General features: G+C 34.6%; 1 protein-coding gene across 4 annotated transcripts in view; it reads right to left on the minus strand.

Annotated features, from left to right (window-relative positions):
* Positions 1 to 26,374, minus strand: part of LOC106872494 (SLIT-ROBO Rho GTPase-activating protein 1-like) — a 654,858-nt gene that overhangs the window by 76,691 nt on the left and 551,793 nt on the right. For all 4 annotated transcript variants that reach the window (XM_089351041.1, XM_089351043.1, XM_089351040.1 and 1 more), the window contains 4 exons: positions 24,143 to 24,277; positions 21,825 to 21,930; positions 18,777 to 18,986; positions 17,012 to 17,070 (listed from right to left, as the gene is read on the minus strand). In XM_089351041.1, coding sequence (XP_089207167.1) covers positions 17,012 to 17,070; positions 18,777 to 18,986; positions 21,825 to 21,930; positions 24,143 to 24,277 — 510 coding nt within the window. The remainder of the gene's footprint in view (positions 1 to 17,011; positions 17,071 to 18,776; positions 18,987 to 21,824; positions 21,931 to 24,142; positions 24,278 to 26,374) is intronic.

Consider the following 26,374-nt stretch of genomic DNA (forward strand, 5'->3'; position numbering starts at 1 on the left):
TTCAAATTTATAAATATTAAGAGTAATCATAAGTAATATCATATGAATATGGAAAATTGTTACATAATAAATGTGTAGACTACAGAAACATATCTTGTGATGCATTAATAAAACCTATGAATTTCCATCTGCAAATTATAATTGTTATTATTATATTTATTCTAATCTGAAAAGAGTTCCATGCTATATAACCACATCATAATATTACCTTGGAGGTGGTAGCCAACAAGGAGAAGCATAGGAGCTTTTAAGAACATATTCTGATGCTTTTTGCCCAAACAAAACTAAACTTTTTAGGAAAGTATTTAAGTACTTTCGAAACAAGGATCATTATTAGGATATCATGTAGATAGAAGTGCACATAAGTTAACTTAGTGAAATAATTGTAGATTTATTCTAGTTTGCTTTTAACAATCTCATAATAAACTTCATTCTTCTTTATCTTTTTTCATTTCCCCTTTCTTCTGATTCCTCTGAATCTATGTATCTTATATGGTATCATTCTATCTTCATTATTAAAGTCAGTAAGGTGAATGCATCCTGGTCTAATTACTAAAATGTGTGTAAAATAATCTATTCCCTTAAATTCTAAAAGGTCATCCTATGTTTAAATGATGCCCAAGCTATAGCCATATAGAATATACTTGAAGAAAAGCTATCTAATGCTCAATTTGCTTCATTCACCTACATCGGTAAAACTTTGAAAAAAGTTGCACAAGTATGTCTACCCTGGATGAATATATACCACAACTGAACCAACTAAATGCTACATCAAAACCAAATCTGTTACTAACCACTCTTCTCACACATACATACACATTAATGATGAACTGGAAGAAGAGTACTAAACACTGCATGGGTGGATAAATTATTTCTTTTAATAAAATTTGATAGTCTGATACCATAGGTTTCATGCAATTATATTAGAGCTATTCAATTAGAGTCTGAATAATAGATGACAGTCTACCAGGAATGTGGCATGAAATTTTGTAAGATTATGGTTATTGCAAGATGCCTACAGTTTAACTGTCCTGTGATTCTCACACTCACATCTCAGACACATGGTAATTTTCAAGGTATCCTTTTACAAAAAAGTGTCTCTTTCATGCTAAAAATTATGTTACATGCACACATACACATGTACAGATTCATATATATGAGCTATTTCTATTTCTTAAATGACAGTTATTATTTTACGTAAAATGTAATGAAACTTCTCTTCTACAATACAGTTCCCTCCACTATTGATACACTATTCCCAATGTCTTTTTTACCTAGTTTTGCAACAACCCTTGTACAGATTTTCTAGTGGTTGTGCAAAGGTGTTGTTGTAAATGTTCTGCAATTTCTTTTATCATCTGAAATTCTTGACTATTTAGAATAAGAGAAAAGATGTATATAAGTGGAAATAGAGAAAAGACTAGACCTGTGATGCATATTGATAACATCAGTTGCATAAAATAGTGCCAAGTACTTATGTGACCAGAACCCATGAAGGAAGGAGCTCTAGGTAAACATAGGAGGAAGTTGTGAAAACAGATCTCAGAGGCTGAAACTTATGACATCAATGATAACAACCTTAACAAATGCTGATAAGAGATGCTTGAGAAGAATTATCTGTAGTGCAATCATGGCAAAAAGGTCATTAATGATAGAACGATGAAGGTTAGAATGTATAATATAACTACATTGGATCTCTCACTATACTCTCATTCTTCTATTCACTGTATGCAACTTGTGTATTGAGGAATGATATTTGAGTATATCTGTTGGTATTTAATCTATCGTCTTGCCTCTCTTCTACCATTAATCTTTGTAGCATTCTACTTCTCTAAGCTATCACCCTTTCTATGTGACTCTTCATTAACATATACCACTTTTACAATCACCCATCTCTATTGCTGTCTACTATTCACTGTCTTTTACCATCACACGTCTTTATTGCTATCCCATCAGAGTACTCATCTGTTACTCAATCACCTTGCCATCAATCAACTTATAGCAATCACTATCTCCCTCACATTATTTCCACCACACTCATACTTTTTACACCCTCTTAGCCATCACCTCTCCTCTTTTCACCTTTTAGTCTCATCTGCCCTGTAAGAATGAAGGCAACATAAAGAAAATTCTTTAGAAAATAACCTCTCTTTCTCTCTCTTTAGTGACAATGCCATATAATAAAATATACTCAGTACATTCTGTAAAGTGGTTAGTGAATGAAGAGAGACAAAGTAGGGTGGAGAGGAATGTTCAATCTTATTGAGTACATGATAGCCCCTCGAGTAGCAGTGTTGTGATAAAATGCATCCAGTCCATACTGCGAAGTGATTGGCATTAGGAAGAATATCCAGCCATAAAAACCTTGTCAAAACAGAACATAAAAGAAAAATGTGGTCTTTTGAATCATCTAGGGATGGTAGCAACTTCAAACAAGAATTCACTCAGACTTTGATGACCTGCCCAACCTATCAAGCATGGAAATCAGGCACAAAATGATAATGATGGTGACACCCATCTGCACACAAACATGTATACAACATCTGGTAGCTAAACTGAGACTATATTAAAAATGTTACATCACAATAAGCATAGTATATTAAGAGCTTATATTTTGCATATAACAAATCTAAGATATTAACATTCTTTTTTTTTTTTTGTCACAGATAGTGAGGTACTATGAAATCACTCTGATAAAATATTATTGCTGAAATAATCAATGTTAGATGTTCTCTCAGAAAATCATTGATGTTGAGTGTGCAAAGGTAACAGTTTAGGGAACTTTGGTCAAGCTGAAAACAACAGAAGTCCTCTGTTCATCACATGGTACCCCAATCATCACAAATGTACCTACATCTTTCTGGCTGATTCAAACAATTTATCACAACAAATCCATAACCCATAGTGTGCGATGGAGGATGTTAGCTAAGGCCAGTAAGAATGGTTTAGATATGAAATCTTATGTTCATAGATACTTTTATTCTTTTACATGTTTCAGTCATCTGATTGCAGCCATGCTGAGGCACTACAAAGAATTTTAGTTGAACAAATCACCACTAGCACTTCATTTTTTAAAGCCTGATAACTATTCAATCAGTCTTGTTTTGCCAAACTAAGTTAAGGGAACATAAACAAACCAACACCGGTTGTGAAGCAGTGGTGGGGAACAAACATGCACACATACCCTCGATTATAATTACATGTATATATGATAATAAATTAATATATATATAGTAAACACTCATGCAATTTGTGCACTTGTGTAATTTATGCAGGTGATTTTCAGGATAAAATTTGTTAAAAAAAGATTCTACTCATGTAAAATTTGCACCTAAAAGTTTTCAGAATTGCTGATATAGCTAGGGGGAAAAGGTTTTCAATTTAGTTGTATTTAGCATAATTTCACTTACTTATGATTTTATTAAATTTTTATTAGATAAAAATAATTTATGTTTAACAGGTATCACATTGAAAGCTATTAAATTACAAAGTGCTTGTGTTGTTTATAATAAACTTTATTTTACATTTCTTGCCCACAAGAGATTATGTCCAATCTTTAGCATACTGCTGTATGTCTTCTCAACTCACGATCACCATTAAAGTTGTTGATAAGAATTACCAGTGGAAACAAAGCTGATAAATATGCACAGGTGTTGCAAATTAAGTTTAATTACCAATAAACATCAGCTTGGATGACACTTTACTCAACCAACAGAGGAAGGTAATCAATAAAATCATTATGCAAACAGAATTCTTTTCTGCCTATTCTTGTTGGGACCTTTGATATGGAGTATCAAAATGTTAATCTCTTTGAAGCTTATCGTCAAGCAAACTTAAAAATTTGTCATTACTGTTGTTGTTAGTATAGGCAGAACTTATGAATTGTTTACTGCAAAGGAGAAATTAAATATACTGAATATGCATTTGAACGTGGCAATAGAGCTGCTGAAAGGCAATTTAATGTTAATGAAGCTAATGTTTGAAATTGGCGTAAACAGTACGACAAACTTAAAGCTGTGCCTAGCAATAAACAGACAAAAATAAAAAAATACAATCACGATTATCTATATCATTACATTTTTTTCAGTCAGGAATATCCATATCACTATGTACGTCAATGGTGCTCCATTGCAATAAGTAGAAACTCCAAGCAATGTAAAATATGACCTGGACCATGGTTATCAGTATGAATGTCAGACTTCAAAAAGTAGTTAACTATTTAATGGCTTCAGTAAATTTATACAGAAAAAGTAAGCATTATACTATCCAGCATAAATAAAAGTCAACTTCATAATATTTAAGCCATTATTTTTTCTGTAAAATCCTATTCTGGCATTAAACGAATCAACTTCCTGTATGAATGTTTATGTTTTGTATGTCGTTTTACAACAAAAGTAATTTTTAAAAAAATTCTGGAAACGATCTACTCATGTAACTTACACACCCTCTAAAGTTTATTTTTATTTTTGCGAAAAAAGTGCATGAATTACGTGGATTTTTACAGTATATATAAAGGAGATGTACTTGCATAGCAAGTGACTTGATCTGAGATTGTGTGCTGAAACAAAAACAATTGCAGAGTGGAAGATGTCTGTAAGCCATTTAAGAACACACAAAAACCATTAGTTTCACTTCAACATTTAAATTTAATTTGTGTCAAAATACTTTCGTCACTTTGAAACTGCGCCCTGTTCACTGACAAAACTTCATGCTGCATCTGAGAAAGTAACAGTTAGTTCATGATATATATGTGTTTATGTATGTATACATATATGTATGTATGTGTGCATGTACATATGTATATGTGTACATGCGTATGCATGTATGTATACATATGTATATGTGTACATGCGTATGCATGTATGTATACACATGTACGCATATGCATACGTACATGCATATATACATAAACATATATATATATATATATATATATATATATATATATATATATATATATATATATATATCATGAACTAGCTGTTACTTTCTCAGAGGCCGCATGAAGTTTTGTTAGTGAACAGGTCGCAGTTTCAAAGCGATCAAAATATTTTGACACAAATAAAATTTAAAAGTTGAAGTGAAGCTAACAGCTTTTGTGTGTTCTTAAATGGCTTAAAAACATCTTCCATGCTACAACTGTTTATATATATATATATATATATATATATATATATATATATATATATATATATATATATAATATATTATTAAAAGATATGGCAAAAAATCATATATTAATTAATATCGATTAATTACCAGGAAGCTAGCACATTTAAAGAATCAAAGAGATTCAGAAACAGTATCTGCAATCTCAGGGGATTAAAGTACATTTTTATATATGACGTTGACCACTAACGTGGACATTCAATGTGCTAGAAATAGATCATGTCCACGTTAGTGGTCAACGTCATATATATATATATATATATATATATATATATATACATAAATACGCATACATACATATACACACACACACATATGATGGGCTTCTTTCAGTCTCTGTCTACCAAATCCACTCACAAGGCTTAGAAGACAACCACCATGCAGTATGACTGAACCTAGAACCATGTGGTTGGGAAGCAAACTTTGTACCACATCACCATGCCTGCACCAAAAAATCTTCACAATCTGCTCTAAAGCTCTCAGGGATGAGAGTAACCAAAAACTTTTCAGTGACTTGAAAGCAACAGGAGATACAAAGAAATCTATAGTTATCCAATCAACCAACTGCAGAGCTATAGTGTTTGGCTTCAGTGTACACAACAGGTATCTGATACCACTTAATTTCATTGAATCTAATTTTCACATCAACAAAAACATATTTGAAAAATTCTAATGCCATGTTTACTAAACAGTACGATCCATTTGAGGTTATGCCTATCAAAGATACTGCAGTGGTATATGAGGCAGAGAACATGCAGAATTATGTGAAAGTGACACTTCCACTGTTCACAGTGCATTCAAATCCAATGAGCCTTTTTTCTCATTAGATTTGAATTCTTGTGACTTGTGGATATAGGGCATCATTGAGGATTTGTCTAATGCGAGCATTACGCAGTAGCATTGCTATGCTAACGTCTGCCATTAGGAAAGCATTCAAATCTATGAATGTAGATATATATGTACCATATAACAGAACTTCATGAGTATACAGAATATGCTTTGAAGAAGCCCTGGAAATAATCACATCCAGGGAAAGCATGATAAATATACACTCTGAGATGGTCATATCATGGAAGTATAGAAACAAAATATCATTCATGGGATTTGAAAAAATATATTTTGAAAAGAAGTAACAAATTATAGAACAGTGAAGGAATCTAAACAAGTAAATGAAAATACAAATGTTTAAGATGATAACAACAGAAAAAGTGAAAAAAATTACTATAATAGGGGTGGTATTATTCAATTCGGTCAACAAACCCCACTGTATAGCAGCTGACCATTTGTTGGGTTCAGAATTTATTGAGGGGAGTCAAGTCTTGAATGAAATAGAACAAAGAAATGTACTCATCCTTAAAATCTGCAGAATGAATAGCAAATAAATCTAACACTACTACAAACACCTCTATCCCCATATTATTATCATACCTTCCTCTACTCCCATTACCTGCCTCCCTCTACCAAGTAAATACAAAAATACCAACATAGGCACAGTAAGAGGCATAGTGACGGATACCTTTGTATCTGGCCAGGGGTTAGTTAACTTTTTTTGTTACCACCTCAGTAGTAAGATCAGGCTGGAGATAAGGTATCTGTCACAAGACAGATTCATGAGAAGATGGAAGCCTGTGGCGAGGAAGCTGGGAGTGTTTGGCACCAGGTAAGTGGGAGCCAAAAACAAGGGAAAGAAAAAGCAAGGGGTCTACCCTGGTGGTCGGATGCCTATCCTTCAGGAAAGCAATTACAAATTGCATCTGTAATGAGCAATGCTTCAATTGAACATTATAAATATAATCCAATTTTTATTGTATATTTAAAATTGTAAATATTTAATCGATACAGCTACTTCATCCCTTTTATGTTTGTCTATCCTTGTTTGTCCCCTCTTTGTAATGCCTTTATGGCAAATGTTTATGAAATAAAGTAGCTTGCTAACCAACCACATGATTCTGGGTTCAGTCCCACTGCATGGCACCTTGGGCAAGTGTCTTCTACTATAGCCTCAGGCCGACCAAAGCCTTGTGAGTGGATTTGGTAGACGGAAACTGAAAGAAGCCCATCGTATATATGTATGTGTGTGTGTGTGTGTGTGTGTGTTTGTGTGTGTCCCCCCAACATCGCTTGACAACCGATGCTGGTGTGTTTACATCCCTGTAACTTAGCGATTCGGCAAAAGAGACCGATAGCATAAGTACTAGGCTTACAAAGAATAAGCTCTGGGGTCGCTTTGTGCTCGACTAAAGGCGGTGCTCCAGCATGGCCGCAGTCAAATGACTGAAACAAGTAAAAGAGTAAAGAGAGTATAACTAGATTGGCTTTCATACTGGCAAGAAGGGATAAACATCCCTCTGTGATTCATCCACTTATGCAGTATCACCTTTTCTTTCTCTTCCTAATATTTTATTGTTAAGTTAGAATTTATTTTGGTCAGGATTTTTAAAGGTTTTTTTTTTTTCTTGTATCAAGTAATGGAGGGAAGCATTTAAAGAAAAAATTAAATTCATAATGCCGAATAAAATCAAAAATATTAATTTTAATCGTGATGATTCCTTTTATGATAATAAAAATATCTCACATAGAAAGGACGGCACAGGACACGATGATGGAAGGGAGTAAACATTTTTTTCTTTTCCTTAATACGACATGTTTATATTAGGTTTGCAATATTCTCGATGTGAACTCGTGTTGAGACAAATCTTACATAATTTCCCCTGAAATTATATTTTTTCTGAGGCATTTGTAGCACTTTTCATTTCCTTGAAAGTGAAATATATGAGGTAAAAAAATATTTAGCAAATATTTTGTAAAAGACTCGCTTGTACCTCGGTGTGAAATAATTTTTTCCCTCATGTTTTTTTCAAGTGCGTTCAACACATCTGACCTCCAAACCTGCAAGCCACTTTTTTCCACAAAAAAGAAGTGGGGAAGTGGGGAGTCGGAGTTTCCTGGGAAACTCGGAGGGGTCCACCAAACATGAAGTACCCCACCTACTCATGGTTTAAATCCAACCCAGTTACTACCATGAAACTGGAAAATGATCAATTAATTTTTTTAATAAGTTTACTATAAGAATAAATAAGTATTTTCAAAAAAGAGATGAGTTATTATTTTATCTTCATTTGTTTTATTTATTTTCACTTTTAATTAATTAATTGCGGTACTGAATTAATTTCTACACGTATTATATCCGGCCAAGAATGAATTTTGAGAACTTTTTTTAATTGTAACAAAAATTTATTTATTATTATTATTACCATCATTCGATGAATTATATAAATATTGGGATTTTGCTTTAAAATTTTTCTTAAATTATTTATTTTCCATTATCTTTTCTTACTGCAATTATAATCATGAAATTTATCAACAGGAAAAATTTGACAGAGAAATGGTTATTAAGCACCTTGCTTATTGTGAACATGCTTTATGTTAAGTCAGTGGATCTCTCTAACATATACTTTAATTTGTGTCTCAAATATCTAGTGTCACTCAACTAATTTTCCAGTTTCTTTCAAATAAATTAATGTGCTTCCACCTCTAACCATATTTATCGAGATGCTACATAGACTAGGCAGGTGCACATTTACAATGTTGAAGCAGCTGATTTAGTTGGGGAAACTGTTGTAAAGGTTCCATATAACAATTGATCATTATTGTTTCAACAAAGTACCATTATCTCATGAAAAAAAAAGTACCCCTGTCTCTCAATAGTTTTTGAAGAGCTAATGGTGATGGTTGGCATTATTTGTATTTTTATGTGATTGAGTTCATCTATAAAATCATGTCACCCAAACTCATTAAAGCGAAAATGCAGACAATATCATCATCATCATAGTTTAACGTCTGCTTTCTATGATGGCATGGGTTGGATAGTTTGACTGAGGGCTGGCAAGCCAGAAGGCTGCACCAGGCTCCAATCTGATCTGGCAATGTTTCTACAGCTGGATGCCCTTCCTAATGCCAACTACTCAGAGAGTATAGTGGGTGCTTTTTACGTGCCACCAGAACAAGGGTCAGTCTGGTGGTACTGGCATCGACCATGCTTGAATGGTACTTTTTACGTGCCATCGGCACGGGACTAGTCAGCCAGCCAGCACTGGCATCAATGACACTCAAATGGTGCTTTTTACATGCCACCAGCATGGGAGCCAGTCAGCCAGCACTGGCATCAACCACGCTTGAATGATGCCTCTTACATGCCATCGGTGTGGGTACCAATCAGGTGGCACTGCCATCAGCCATGGCAATGACTTCACTTGACCCAATAGGCCCTTGCAAGCACAGTTCACCACCAAATGATTGAAGGGCACTCCTAAATGGGCTGGCCATACCACACTGGTACAGGCCACAGTAACGGTCTCACTTGGCCTGTTGGGTCCTCTCAAACACAACACACCTCCAAAGGTCTCAGTCACCTGTCATCGCCTCTGCGAGGCTCAACGTTCGAAGGTCATGCCTCACCACCCTGTCCAAGGTCCACCTTCTCCACAGGCTCCTTCTACTGCTAGGGTCTGACCCACCCCACAGCTGTCCTCATCCATATGCAACACATGACCACACCAGTGCAGTTGTCTCTCTTGCTTACCACATCTGATTCTTCCCATGTCCAACCCTTCTCTCAGGGCACCCACACTCTGTCATGCATACACACCAACATTACACATCCAGCAGAGCATACTAGCTTCACTCCTTGCAAGCCTACACATGTCCTAAGCAGTCATGGCCTATACTTCATTGCCATGCAGCATGGCTGCTCGCACACATGCACCACCCCTTGATCCGAGCGAGAGGCCCCCTGTCATCAGCAGAGGTAGAAGCCCTCTGAACCTCACCCAGGTCATCCTTACTCCAGCAGCTACACTCTCTGAGCATCCATCCCTGCTACTGACCTGGTTACCCAGGCAATGGAAGACATCAACCACCTCCAGTCCCTCACCCTGGCATGTGATGGAAGCTTTCCCCTGCACACCCTCAGCATTCACTACCCCTGAGCACCCGCCACACAAAAAAAAAAAAACCTCCCATTTAGCCTTCTCTTGACATTGGCTGCACTCCCCCATGTGTCCACACCGGGTACATCCCATCGAGCTTCTACCTATGCTCCTTCCACAGATTGAGTAGGGCCATCCACTCAAAGAGACTTGTGATTTGTCCGCCTTCCCACCTATTAAGACCTTGGTCCTTGCCAGACTGACTCCAAGGCCTCTCGATTCCAGACCCTGCTTTCACACCCGAAACCTCTCCTCTAGCTCTGACAGTGACTCAGCCACCAGAGCAAGGTCATCAGCATAGAGAATCTCCCAGGGGCTGTCCTGAACTCCTCTGTTGTTGCCTGGAGGACCATGATGAATAAGATGGGGCTGAGGACTGATCCCTAGTGGACCCCCACCCCTACCTGGAGCTCTCCACCATACTTGTTGCCAACCCTCATCTCACTGACAGCATCCCTGCACAGCTCTCACCAACCACTCATCTATCACCAGTTTCTGCATTGACCGCCAGATAAGGGAGCGGGGGACCCTGTCAAAGGCTTTCTCCAAGTTAACGAAAGTCAGGTACAGAGGTTTATCTTTGGCTAGATATTACTCCTGCAGCTGTCTTACCAGAAACACAGCATCAGTGGTGCTCCTCCCCGACATAAACCCAAACTGCATCTCGTCAATCATTTGATTGACCATACGGGCGGCCAGACTATAGCCGACAATGCCAGATATTTCAAGCATCTCTGCAGTGATTCCCAATGGGCTGGGAGCCCTACCCGCCTTCATACCCTTAATTCCCCCATTCACCAAGGTACTGTCAATTCGGACAGCTGGTCCCTCTGCTGAGTCGACATTCAGCAGATTCTCCTTCTCCCATATACCCTCTTCATCCAGCAGCCCACCATAGTGACGTCTCCAAGTCTCTCTCTTTGCAGCCTCACCAAATGCAAGTAGGCCATCATCCATGTGAACACACTTCTCTCCCACGACATCACAATTCTCTTTCACACACTGTCTCGCAACACAAAACACTTTAAGTCTGTGGTCCTCATGACACAGAACATTGGCAGCCAATGTGTTTTCTTCACGAGAAAGCTTTTTTGAATGAGGCCATGAAGCCACCCAGGCTTTCCCATCATTTAAACAAGACAAACCCTGATAAAGCAAACAAAGATTTGTCATATGGGATAAATTTAGCAACAGAAAATGTATTCACCCATTTATGACAAACCAATCACAGAAATGCGACAGAGGACTTATTTGTGCATATAATATCTCCAGGATGACTGCCAGGTCAGGGAAACCTCATACAATTGGAGAACAGCTCATTTTGCCAGCTATAGAGGAAGCTCTTCGTACAGTAGAACAGTACAAGTGGAATTATCAGAACAATTTCACTTAGTAGTAATTCTGTGGAAAGAATTGATTAAATACCTGAGGACATTGGAGGCTGCACCAGGCTCCAATCTGATCTAGCAAAAAGAAATGTTATTTACAATACTTAAAAATCAACAATCTGGTTTACAATTGGACCAGTCGACTCTCCCAGGCAATGGGGCACTACTTTTAGGATATGTTCGCTTTGTTAAAAATCAGAAAATTATGTAAGATTTATTGTTTACAAAGGAACTTAAAACAGACACTAAAAAGTGAATCCATTATTGCTATACTGTTCTATATTTTAGAGATGAGGAACTCTGTACATTATTTACATTGGACGGATATGTGTCCTCATCTTTGTTGTTGTTACCACAATGTTTCGACTGATTTACTCTTCAGCCTTCATCAGGTGTCCAAGTGGAATTTTGAACCCAACCCTGGGTTCTCATTCCTAAGGTATTTTTTGCTGATGTTGTTATTATTATTATTATTATTATTATTATTCAAGGTTCTGCCTGGAATTGAACTCGGAATCTTGGAGTTAGTAGCCTGCACTATTAACCATTACGCTTATATACCCATGAGTAATTAACCTGATGAAAGCTGGAGAGTAAATTAGCTGAAATATTGTGGTAACAACAAACAAGATGAGGACACATATTTGTCCAATGTAAATAATGTACATTTTTACTATAGTTGAACAGTTTTTCAAAGAAAAAAGAAATCCATATGAACAATATAGTTGTTTGAGTCATAATCATTGCCAGTGCCATGCAAATGGCACCTATGAATCGTAGTTGTGGTCGCTACTGGTGCCATGTAAATGGCACCCATGTATTGCAGTTGTGGTTATTGCTGGTGCCATGTAAATGACACTCGCCAGTGAATCATAGTCATGGTCATTGCTGGTGACACATAAAAACACCCATTACACTCCTAGAGTGGTTGGCTTTAGGAAGGGCATCCAGCTGTAGAAACCATGCCAAATCAGACTGGAGCCTGGTGTAGCTCTTTGGCTCATCAACTCCAGTCAAACCATCAAACCCAAGCCAGCATGGAGAGCAGACAGTAAATGATGATGATAATGATGAATGCTTTGCAACTCCAATGAAGCAATAAGGTGATACTCAGGTCACAGCATCTTATAGCAGAAACAGGTGTAAGCTAATGAAGTTCATAAGATAATTATTTATTCCTTTGTCATCTCAATTTTTATGTATATATAATTACAATGGACATGTAATTATATTTAAAATTTCTACTAGGATACTATTTCTGTGAAGTGCACATGCATGCACACACATTACAAAGTTATAATAATAATAATAATAATAATAATAATAATCATAATAAAAAAAATGATTTTCACAATGATTTTACTTCTGCACCATGATTCCATAGTGGGAAATTTCCACAACAGATGAGGAAGTGGGGAAACGATAAAAAAAAAGCTTGTCTACTACATAAGTTCACTGATGACAATAGTGTCCAAATACCTTAAAACCACCATGAAAGTTTGATATGGAAACAACAACAGGCGCTACAAATATACATCATGGTTCAACACAAATGCATTTGTTACATCATACATACACACAGCTGATATGGTCCTGTGGTTTAAAAAGTTCTCATATATGTATATTTGGGTGGGGTGGAGGATGCACATTTGGAAAACAACCTATACTCCTAATGTTTGTTCTTTATGTAGTGTGTTATTAACAAGTTGGCAAGGTGGAGCCCACCAGGCACCAGGCTGTTAACTAAAGCTGGAAATGAAAAGCACGAGAAATAACTTTTTTAAAATCTACAATCTCTTATAAGTATCAAACAGAAAGGCTGCAGTATTAAACTAAATTATCAAGTCTAATACTTTCTGTCTCTTGAGTCAACTTTCTTAAGAATTAATAATCTATTGAGGTTAAACCTCAACTGACTATATATAATGCCCCCTACTACAAAATGAATATCTGAAATCTATAGCCCTACTTAGTTTACACCACAGCTAATGAGAAGATTTCCCGTAAGTAATCATCTTCACTGACTTACTACCACAAACCAATAAGTTTCAATATTACTGTCATACCTATTTCCCATATATTTGCATTTGCTAGAAAAAATATCTTTATTCAGACATTTACATAGATTGAAATATTTTTTTCTGTTTATAGTTGTATACCCTTCCTACTTCTAAACAGCCATGAACTAAGAATGGTAGAAGAGAGACTGAAGAAAGGGTTAAGAAAAATAGATGTGTCTCTCAAAGTTTTTTGATTTGACAGGTTTCAAAATTAGTAATTGAAATAAATGCAGTAAATATACTTCTATAAGAGATACAAGATGTATATTGAAACAAGAGATTTTGAGAATTATTAGGAAATCAAATATTAGTATTTTGCTTCTCCATATCAAAGAAGAAACACTGAACTTTCGTCATTATTATATAAAATATATTTGGTATAAATAAATAGAAATTTAGATATTATTTTTGTTTGGAGCTTGGATTTAAGCTATAACATAATACAGAGAAAAAATAAAATAATTGTTGCACTTTGGAAATAAAGATAAAAGTAAAAGGCAGAGTTTTTGTATTTGACTTCCTTTCTCACATTGTGCAGAAATCAAATTCATGATTTATTAAGTGCCAAAAACCTAAAGTACAATTCATAACAATGAATTTTTTAAGTAGTTAAAACCTTAGTTGAGAATGATAGGAAATGAAATTTAAAGATATATGTCATATCTATGTTAAAGGTATTATCATACTAGTGAAGTCATGACATCTGAAAATTTAAACTTGATCTGTAAACCTGCCATACTAAAGTATTAAGCACTCATACAGAAGAACATATACAGGCATGTACATGCATGCACACAGAAAGAATGTGAAATATTCAGCTTTCAACTTGTCATTGATACATTCCAAAATTCTATTGTTTGAATTTTCATTCCATTTTGGATTTTACAGTACTGAGTTATTTAAAATTTTCAGTTCTGTATGTTTTAGTGTGGCATTTAATGTCTATCATTATCTAGTGCAATATAAATCATGTTAACCATACTGGTATACAGGTAATAATATTTTTGTGAACAGAAAGCACAATGGACATGTAATTATATTTAAAATTTCTACTAGGATACTATTTCTGTGAAGTGCACATGCATGCACACACATTACAAAGTAATAGTAATAATAATAATAATAATAATAAAAAATGATTTTCACAAATATGAAATTTTTTTTCCAGGAGCAATGAAGCTTTTCAGTTGCCTAGAACATAGAAATATAAAACAATGAACACCAAAAGGCTGGTGGGTGGCATTAAGCTGTATTGAGGAGAACAAATGTAGACACATGCTGGGAAAGAGGGAATTATAAAGATGTTTCCGAGGGATTCAGGCTTACCACAGAAGGAGGCTGCAAGAAAGGCAAATAGTCATCATTCAAAATAGTAGAGATAAGAGTAAATAAATGACAAAATAAGAAAAATATTAATTTGTTTGTTATGAAAAAAAAAAAAAAGTCATGCACAATTATATAAATTCTTAAGTAAATTAAGAATATTTTAAAGCTACTGTAACATATCTGTGTCTTAGTTCCTCCTGTGCATTGGGTGGCATTTAAACATATATCAACTATTTTTGTAAATCAGAAAATATGCAGTTTTATTGAAAAAAAATCTTCCTGGGTACAACTGAGGTCAAATTTGCTTTCCATCCTTGGATCAATGGCATTGACTACACCCTCTCCCTCAAAAACTGCTGGACTTGTGTCTAAATCAGAAACTATATTTTTAACTATTTAATGTCTGTACAGTAAAGATCCAAGAAACTGAGCTATTACTATCTTATGTTAAATGTGAAAGATTCAATTCAGTGTACAAATATGCCAAATAATCTGGTTGTTTCATCTACTTTAAAATTCCTATAAAATTATTCAATAAATCTAAATTTATCTGTTCAACATTATGATTTTAAAATTAAATTTAAAACAAATTATTTCACTAACAAAATAGCAATAGTAATAATATATGTAATAACTAGATAATTTGCAGCTTTGAAGATGCCTCTTTAAACAACAGATAAATTTGACAACTTATCAAAACTTTAGATAATAAAAAAAAGAAGAAATTATTAGCTTTTAAAGGGATTATAAACACACAATAACTCAAAATTGAAGATTCAAACAGTGGTTATTTTTGTTTTCAAGAATGAATCTTCACAAATGCATTAATATATCTCTGAGTAACAACACTCTCAAAGGCTTCATTAAATTAATATATTTTTTTTAAGTACTGATAAAATTGCCCTTAAATCAGCAGTGTTAAGTCAAAGTTTATAACTCAGTAACAACTCTTAATTCAATAAAACCCTTCTATTTTTCACTGGGTAAGTTGAAGGTGATTGGTAGCATGCATAAGTATTAAAATGCAGGAATAGGTGTCAAAGTTAATCATGTTTTTGGAGGGCATAAAACATAATATATTAAACATGATGACAGAAAACTTTAGATACTAATATGATATAATTTTTATTTGGAGATGATATTTATCTATTAGTTATTGTCATTTTGAAACTGAAGAATAATGTTTTATGCTAATCATATTAAATAAATTCATTAAAAAGGAATTCAACAACAACCAAAGGGATACTTCAAAACACATATATAAATGTAGCAAAACCAAAAATCAATAAACAAAATAAATGTTAAAAGTTGATTGGCATCTTCAGATTTTGTGCAACATAATATGAATATAGAAATGAGCAATTTGCTTTCATGAAATAAGGCAGCACAGACAAGATACAGAAGTAGAAGAAAGCTGGGACAAACAAGAAAAAAGAAATTGGAAAGTTAGATCCCTCACTCAATCTCATCTCATCAGTCTGTCTGTCTTTTTTAAAAGCAAATTGAATACAGGAGTTATAGTAGCAAAAGCACTAGTCAAAGTAAGTTAATTATGATTGAAGTGTATCTGGTGTAAAAGCAATACTGCAACACATATGCAGCCATTAGCAATGCTAAGAGTAAAAGCAGGGAATAGAAAAATAAAATGAAAAATAGTAAACATCAAAATAGGAACACTTAGTGTTTCAAATTTCATTCCTACAAACCTCACTCACTAAGTTAAGTAATTTTTGACAAATTAAATTAAAAAACTATTCCTTTATAAAATGTAGGCGATAGATACCTGATATTGTTTGTAAACTGGGCATCTGCAACAAGCTATGATAATCAAAGCCTATTTTGAAAATTGGCTTAAAACATCACAGAAAATGCTAAGAAGTTTGTATGCATGAATATCATCATAAAAGACAATACAAAGATATAGATTGCTACACAGATAGATACATATAAGTAGGTAGATAAATTCATGTAAATAGATACAAAAACAAGTACACATATACATAGAATCATATATGTATACATATGATGAGTGTATTATAAAAAAATTTGAAAAGAGAAACGAAAAATGACAATAAATTACCTTCTTCATCACTTGGCAAGGAACCTACTTCATCTTCTTCATTGCCATCAATGTTATCCCTAAAATATATAACTGCTTATTACCAAAAATATCTTTTTTAAATAGAACAAATTTGAGAAATAATAACATATAATAATGGTATATTCAGTTTTTTTTAATATACTTAACATGAATACCATTTCAGATATAAAATGGATTTAGGATGGATGATATCAGATGTACTTAAATCTCATACCTCCAAAAGAAATCATTTTAATGTCTTAATAGGTTTTAGGAATCTGCCAGATTGTTGAAACCATATTTACAAGCATTTTTTTTTAATAATTTTTTTTTATTAATGGATTTCTTCAAACAGTATTATATATAGTTTGCTGCAGTAGCATATATTAGTTGTTTAACCATTATAAAAAATGACATCCATATTTCAGGATTTAAATCAGTAATATACAAGTCACCATCCAGTAACTTAGTAACTACATAATGGAGTTAAATTACACTATTGTAGTAAGTTCCCAGGTTTGAGATAAGGACTATAAGGGAAGATTTGAACTCATTCCCTTGATTTCAAGGGAATGAGTTCAAATATTGTTATGGATTCTATATTGCAATACTATATGTTACTATAAGCAGTTTTAAAGACATTAACTGAAATGTTTTTGGTGGATATGTTTTTAAACTTGAATACCCTTCCTATCAGTGACCATTCAACTGTGAATTAGAAATGTAATCACTTTTGTTATGATGGTAAACTGAGTAGAGCAAAGTTATGTACCTTCACCTTGAGTAACTAGTTATTGTAGTAAAATTTAAAATTCCTTTATTTCATTTGTCTCAGTATGCTAACTTCAAAAGAGCTGCTATTCTTAGTTGTTTGATATAATATTCTATGTTAGAAAGGATATTTTATTAAAGAACAAGGTAAATGTTAGGAGTCTGTGAAGCTTATGTCAGTGGGGAAAATTAACATAAAAACAGGGAGGAAGGCTTCTTTTCTCAGAGCAATAAAAAAAAGAAGTAACCATCCATGCAAAAAAGATACAAAGTAACAACAGGCTCTACACATATACATTATGGTTCAACACAAATGTGTTTGTTATATCATATACACACACAACAGATATGGTCCTGTGGTTAAAAATTTCTCATATATGTATATTTGGGTGTGTGTGTGTGTGCATACGTGCATTTGGAAAACAATCTATACTCCTAATGTTTGTTCTTTATGTAGTGTGTTATGAGCAAGTTGGTTAGGTGGAGCCCACCTAGCTGTTAACTAAAGCTGGAGATGAAAAGCACAAGAAATAACTTTTTAAAAATCTACAATCTCTTATAAGTATCAAACAAAGGATGCAGTATTAAACTAAATTATCAAGTCTAATACTTTCTGTCTCTTGTATTTATAATTGATCAGAGTCGACTTTCTTAAGAACTAATAATCTATTGAGGGTACCCTCAACTGACTACATATAATGCCTCCTACTACAAAATGAATATCTGAAATCTATAGCCCTACTTTGTTTACACCACAGCTAATGAGATTTTTTCCGCCTTAAGTAATCATCTCCACTGACTTACTACCACAAACCAATAAAGCTTCAATATGTGTGGGAAATTAACATAAAAACAGAGAAGGCTTCTTTTCTCAGAGCAATAAAAAAAATGAAGTAACCAACCATGTAAAAAAGAATACTGCTAGGCTATTAGGTTAGCTTCCAAATTGGATATTATGTTTAACTTTAAGGAAAGGAAAATAACCACTACTTACTGATTATCCAGGATCCATTTTTCATAAACCTCCCCTCCATCATTGAGAAAGATTTCTTCCTGATTGATGATAATAGTTTTGATGAGATCATTCACATTGCTTTGATAACTAACTTGGTCCCTGTCAGGTGGGATAGGAAGAAGGGTTGGTCCAAAGCAGATGGCAAGGTTGTAAGGATCCATCATATTTTCATCACTGTATTCTGACAGACTGTAGAATATATAGGGAAATTTAAAAAGTTATATTTGTTTTGGTAACAATTTTTATTCAAAGATTTAACATGTTCATGCATGCATTCTGTGTCTGTCTCTCTCTCTCTCTCATACACACACACACACACACACACAACACTACCATCATAATCACTTATTGCCAGTTCAGCAAGAGGATGGAAAAATACATTCACATCAGTGAAATATCAGAGATGTTTGAAAGGCTCTTCAAGTTATTGAAGATAAGAAATATGAAAATAAAAAAAGAAGTCTGGATATGAACAACAGAGACACACTGACACAATATTTAGATAACTGAAATACCCTTAATTTTTTTTTTTTTTTTTTGCAGGTGAATTAATTAACCAGAGAAGAGACAGTTCTAGACTGTTTCAGGTTTGAGAAAGAATCATTGGGAAATGTGTTTAGTGCAGAGTGTCTGAGGTTAGAAATAATATAGGGAGAGAGAGACAGGTGTATTGGATGGATTGGGACAAAGATAAGTGGACTGCAAGTTCAGAAGAAAGGATGGCATTGCAGTAGTGGCATAAAAAATAGAGAGAAGAAATAGCAGTTTTGTGAGTTAGTGGTTGTAGCATCTTGGTGAGTTTTTGTCAATCAGTAGAATGGCTCTCTTTTAGATGAAGCTCCATCTTAAGAAGGTAGTTTTCGATCACCCTGTTCTTCTCAGGCAGTTGAGAGTCTGTTACTGAGCCATGTTCTTAGATAGGAAAGAGGTTTTCAACAAGATGGAATACCTATCTTGGAGCAGAGTTGTTCTTAAGCTTCCCTTTCCAAAGTTAGAGTCTAGTCTTCTCTTGGGAGAGCAAATTAGCAAGCAGATTCAGAGAAATTGTCCTTTGACAGGGATGGAATACATTATTGTGTGTTTCTATAGATAAATATATACTCCTACTGATAGAGAAAACTGAAGCTTTTAGTGAGGACTGGAGTTAACTATGTTGCATACTGTAATTGAAGGAACACTGTCAGCACCTCGTTGATTTGAAATGACTAAAGGTACTTTTCCACTTGGTGTGTGTGAATACAAGGTGCTGTGCTGGGTCTGGAAGGATTGAAGGGAACAGATTTGGAGAAGATTTGCTAAGTGTGTGCATCCTGAACACACTTAGTTGCAAAGCAGACAGCAGTGGTAGTAGTTTTCTCCACATGAATGGTGTTCATGGAACCATCATCATTGGTAAGAGGAAGGAAATAAGATTCTGCAAGCTTGGTAGAAATCCTTTCAGTAAGGGAGCAAAGTTACCAAAAGAATCTGTTGTAGTTTGAAGAGCATTATAACTTGAGTACTGTATGATGCATGAAGTAATTTTTGTGGTTTGGATAGTGGTCCCGTAAGAGTTGTGGTAGGTGGGGAATGAATTTCTCCAGGTAATGTAGGCCTGGGATTTTGCCTAAACACTGAACAGCTTCAGCAGAACTGAGTGAACCACTTGGGGTACTTGGGGCACTAAACTTTTGCTGTGCGAGAGATGTGGAGAGACATGCCTAAAATGATAGCTTCAGCTGCCCACCAAGCTATTTCTGCTGAATTAGTAAGTGAAGATCATATCATGTCAGGTGCAGGTGGCACAGAACTCTTACTAGTAAGCTGATTTGATGACCCAATAAACGCAAAGGTAGTTACAGTTTAGTATAGATTAGGTTTGGAGGTGAGAATGAGATCAAGGTGTTTGGTAGTATCTGTGGGATGTACAAGTGTGAGTTGGAAACAGTGAATCTGGGAGTCATTATTACTGCTATCCAGGTGAGAGAGGTGAGTGGAATGATAAGTAGAATCTATGTAAGCACAGATGCCACCTTTTGGTGTGCAGTAAAAATAAAGAGTGTAGTCTTGATAGCATACATGATAGGAGATAGAGTTTGAGAGATCTGTATTATCTATATATAAGAGGTGATGAGCAGAATGTAGGTTGGAATGAAGCCCACTGATACTGAATAAGAGGAGGGAAAATTGTCTTTTACTTCTGCTTTTTGGTATTTCAAGGAAAAGTAGTGAGTGGTGATGCATTGAAAACTCAAGGCAAACCCTAGGCACTAAAGAGCTAAGTGGTGGGTCAAACCAGATGGAATCCTACCCATTGTCCTAAATAAGAGAGGAAGAGAAGGGAACCTTTTATATCACAAAAACAATACTCATTTTTTTTCATAGTAGTAAAAGCAGCATCAGCAGTAATAGTAGAAGAAACAGTAGTAGTGATCAGTGATAGTGATAGTTTTACATAGTTTTGCTTATTGTTGGAGAGTCAGTAACAGAAAAGAGTAACTTTGAACCAGAGTGAGTTCATTGCTGATATCTAGATGAAAGAAGTGAGCAATGGGGAAATGCAAACAATGGATTCTATTCATAAGCAGCTACAACCTTTCAAAAAGAAGTTGGAATACAGATTATAGCCAGGATTACAGAAATGGGTTAGAGCTAAAAGAGATTTGTGCTTTGGAGAAGAATAGATGTGTGGCTTGAATATTAGTGGGATGTGGTGAATAGGACACAGGTAGGGCCAAAGTCATCAAATGTTGATGTAGAGTAAGAAGTATCCAACAGATTACTTGATTCCGAAGGAGTGTTTTAGTTGAGGGCAAAAAGTAGATACCATGGCTCATGGGTTATTCCTAACCACTATATCAATCCTGGTTAGAAACCCAGCTGACAGTTAGAGGCTTTGAGTGATATCATGGAAACCTGTGTTCACACAAGAGGGACACTGATTATCAACTGTCAGAAGAGAAGATATAGAGTCATATGTCAGTTAATATAGGAACTGACTTGCTATTATTAAAAAATAATGACTTTCAAAATATTACAGATACTTACTGATTTAAGAAAGCAAAGAGATATCTCATTACAATAAAGATGGATCGGGGTAGGGTGGTTATTAATTCCTTAATCTTTTCAATACGTACATTAGGATCTTCTACTCCTAGAAAAAGAAAGAAAATAATTAAAATTCAACTGAAAGCAAATTTGAAGTGCAAAAATGTAATTTAATACAGTGCAAATTAGTATGAGTAATCACTTTCTTATTAATTTTCATTCATACTTTTTGGGAATCAATCATATGAAAATAATATCTAATGAACATAATATACTTTGAACATGCAATTCTACAATCCAGTAATCCTCCATATGAGAAGCTTTAGAGGTAGTTTTTGCCCTTAGACTTTTCTAATGCTAAAATATTAAAGCTTATATCTGTATCTGTTCTTATTACTATTACAATGCTTCCCCACTGAAGACTCCTATAATTGAGAATACATAGATTTCAACATACCAAATAGACTGAAGACAGTAACAACTCACATTATAATATAATGAATATCTTTTGGTTCATTGTATGCTCCTTAGACCTTGTTAGATATTACAATTATGAATAGCATTCTATGAAACATTAAGGATGAAAAAACAAAAGACATCTTTGTTGGAGATGCTGAGAGATAAGGGGTCTGATATAAAATAATCTTAAGTAAAATTGTCAAAGGAAATATATCTAACTGTATGCTACAAGACAGTTAACCCTTTCGTTACTATATTTCTGACCAAAATACACCCCTTATGAGTTTCAATTAAATTCTAAAATAATCATGAATTTAGACTAGTCTCATTAAACACCTGTAACTTTTTTATTTATCAACATATTAATGTGATATTTGGAACATAATTAAAGAAAGGGTTCTTAATCAATTCTATTGCATAATTTTTGTCTCAAAGTTCTTCACGTACTGGGCGGCGGGGTGTACTGCTAGTGTCTCTCACATGTAAATATTGGTTCAGCTTCACGAATCGTACTCGTTCATAATACTGGAAATATATTCATCGCCAAAAGGTTCCTGATTGCTCCAGTAATTTGTTATTCTGGGTAACTGTCTAATACCCATAATAATATTTATGGCAAAAAATGCCCGTACTTCATCTACAGTTGCAGGAAACCACAAGCTATCTTTTTTTTCCGGTTTGTTTACATTCTGCGTAACGGTTTGTTTCCGCAGTAATCATTTCAAACAAGCATGAAAAAGAAGTCTAAAGGTTTCGCTGCCTGAGAAAGACTATGGGTAGACCCTGTTTCTTCAGAAAAATTGTTAATAAAAATATTTTAAAAATCTTTTTCTGGTGTAAAATCATCCTCGCTGTCGCCGTTGCTGCTTTCAGAATCGCTGCTTTCAGTTTAGGATACAGAAATATCCGATTCCTTTTCGTTCACCACGTGCTTTTGTAGATCATTCATTCTTTTCTTCAATATCTCCATATCTTCTGTTGAAAAACCTTCAAATTCGGAATCACTGCTTGATAGCATGAAACTCCTCTCCATCTTCAAAGTTGAAAAAAATTAACGCCGCAAAAAATGTGGAAAAAAATCTTCTAAAATTCACTGAGTTCAAATATCACGCCAAACAATGCCGGAGACAATAACTCAACTGTTTGCAAAGTGAAATCAGGTGTTTTAACAAATGTACTAACGAGATTTGGGTTCAAATATACATTTAAATAACAATGGGTACGCTTGGCCGGGTTAGTCTTATGAACCAAAAAATTTTTCGGCCGGCTACGGCTGGGTTAGTAACGAAAGGGTTAAGTTACAGTTAACATATTTAATGTAAGGAGCATTACAAAGCTTCATTAGAAACAGATATCAAGGAAAAGATATTAGTTTTCAGTGCAGAACACCAAAACATATTTGGAGTTGTCTCCTGTAATAGTTGAAATAATTACAACTTGATACTTGTGAAACTTTATTTCATCGATACCAAAAGTTGATAGCAACAAAATCTCAAAGATTAACAAAACACCATAAAGAATTTGTCTGATGCTCCTCATTTTTCAATATAATATAATTTATGCTTAGTTTTTAATGTTTCCTGTTGATGTTAAAACTAGCTTAACTATTACATTTCTTTTAATAAGATTGTCATCTCTAAGATTATTTGTAACAAAAGAGCTAATATTCTCCCTTTATTACATGTAAATGATTATTTTGTACATCTAGTTTTATCAGTTCTGATAATCTCTTAATTATAATTTGATATTCAAGATATAGGAAATATTTTAAGGTTTATAACTCAGGGAAAGTTGAGCTTGCAAAAAAAAAAAAAAAAATTATTAATTAGAAAGATAATAATTGTGAAAAGAAAACATACTTGTACAATTGATCAGTTCATCAAATAAATGCAATGGAAAAAGAGGTTCCCGTAGTTCTCTAAAATACAGTTTGAGCACACCAGCCACAGAGTTAATGTCACTAGCATCCACCATATCTATCAGGGGATCTTCACCTGCATTGAAAGAGATGATACTCATGAATAGCAAATTAGATTTGAACAGGTTTAATAGTAAAAAATGTACAATGGCTATTACCCATTCCACAACTGTTTGATTAAAAAGCAGTTTTATGACACAGTTTTGTTTAAAAATTGAAGTCAGATATTAATAAATATGAACTGATTTTAAATTATAAATCCAAGTGAAATAATTGTTGTACAGGAAGCAACTATATTTAAAGCACATACACAATGCAAATACATATATATGCATACATATCACCATTATCATTGTCATTTAATGTCCATCTTTCATATGTTGTATTGTTCAAAAGGATACAGCAGATGACTTGCAAAAGATCATGAAGTACAGCATTAATCAAATTGTTCTACAGAAACTTGGTGCCCTGAATGTAAGTGCTCAATACCTATATCATTTAATAATTGAAAAATTAGAATGTATAAGCATGGGGCATATACTGGATTGCCTCGTGCATATATGTTTAATCTAGGTGTACCTGCTGAAGAAAACTTCGCCTAGCAAATTATTTTATTTGCTAAAATAAGTTTGAAACCATGGTCCAGGAGATAGATGGTAAATGTTTTTATTTTTCATTCCCTTCGAAGTTTTATCCCTAATAGTGGTTTGGAATTTAGCTGTTCTTTCTAGCATGCAAGGAGTCCTATGATGGATGTCTCTTATGTGTTTAAATGTATACTGTATTTATATAAATAATATATAGTCTATTGACGAAATTTTTTTTACACGCTAGGCCACTGGTAGTAGAAATTTCTAATATTTCTTATTACTCTTGATATTATTATCATTTAATATATATATATATACACACACACACACACACATATACACACACACACACACACATATATATATATATATATATATCTGTTTTTCATACTTGTCTGAGTTGGACAGTTCTACTGGATCTGGGAAGTCAGAGTTTTGCACCAAGCTCTATTGTCTGCTTTGGCTTGGTTTTCTATGGCTGGAAGCCCTTCCTCATGCCAATGACTTTACAAAGTACACAGGATGCTTTTTACATAGCATCACCATTATGGAATGGGGGTCACCGAGTAACTTGCAGAACAAAACCCTTTTGACTGGGAAGAGCAGTTGTATTGGGGGCTTTGAGCCAGTTGATGAGAGGCTAAAGCATAATAGAGGGATAGAGATAGGTGTCTTGCAGTAGAGGTGATACATGGCTACTCCAGTTGGAAAAGAAAAGAGAGACTTAGAGAGAAAGGTAGACAAATGAGGGGGAAGTTTCAAAAGAGTATGAAGAGAGATGGTTGGAGATAGTATAGAGATGACTGTAGCAGTGATGGTGAGCAATATAGGAGTAGCTCAGAGAGTTTATGGTAGAAATGTGAGGGCAATGAAAGTGATAGAAGATAAGAGAGGTGCTAATGATGGAGTATAATAGAGGAGAAACAAAGCAATGGGTGAAGGCACAGAAAGAAGGTAATGGTGGAAATAGTTAGCAGGGTAGATAATGAGAGATGGAAGTAACATAAAGGGAGGGGATGTAGTATGGGCTTATGCTGTTCTTAGGGGATTACAGCATCAGAGTAGTACCATAGATAGAGAAATGATTAGTGTTAGGGGAGAAGGTGTAGGGGGAATGCTTGACACAACAGAGAGAGTAGACATCATCAGGGTCCTACATGTACAAGCATAACGAAGGTGATTTTAGGATATCGTTTCTGCTGTGGTGGACAGGTTTTCTTGAGCACAGCAAAACACCAATCATCTTGGTCCTTTGACATCTGCTCCATAAGGCTCAGTATCTTGAAATCGACCTTCAATACTTTATCCCATGTCTTTCTCAAGATCCATCCACTTTAAGCAGTTAGTATATCTTTTTTCCTGTTTTTGGCATAGGTCAGTTTATGCCAGAGCTTTGTGGGTCATCTTTTAAGGTGGATTTCTAGGTTTCTTTTGGCCTATCCTTTGGTCCCTTCCCACTAGCTGGTAATCGTGTCATTGCATTTCTTGCAGAGATATTGTTCCCCATGCACTGGACATGCCCTGCCAGCTGCATACCTCTACCCTTCTATTCAGTTATGTGATATTGGCTCTTCAATACATCT

This window comes from Octopus bimaculoides, chromosome 4, assembly GCF_046866305.1.
Source record: "Octopus bimaculoides isolate indiv1 chromosome 4, ASM4686630v1, whole genome shotgun sequence".
Lineage (NCBI taxonomy): Eukaryota > Metazoa > Mollusca > Cephalopoda > Octopoda > Octopodidae > Octopus > Octopus bimaculoides.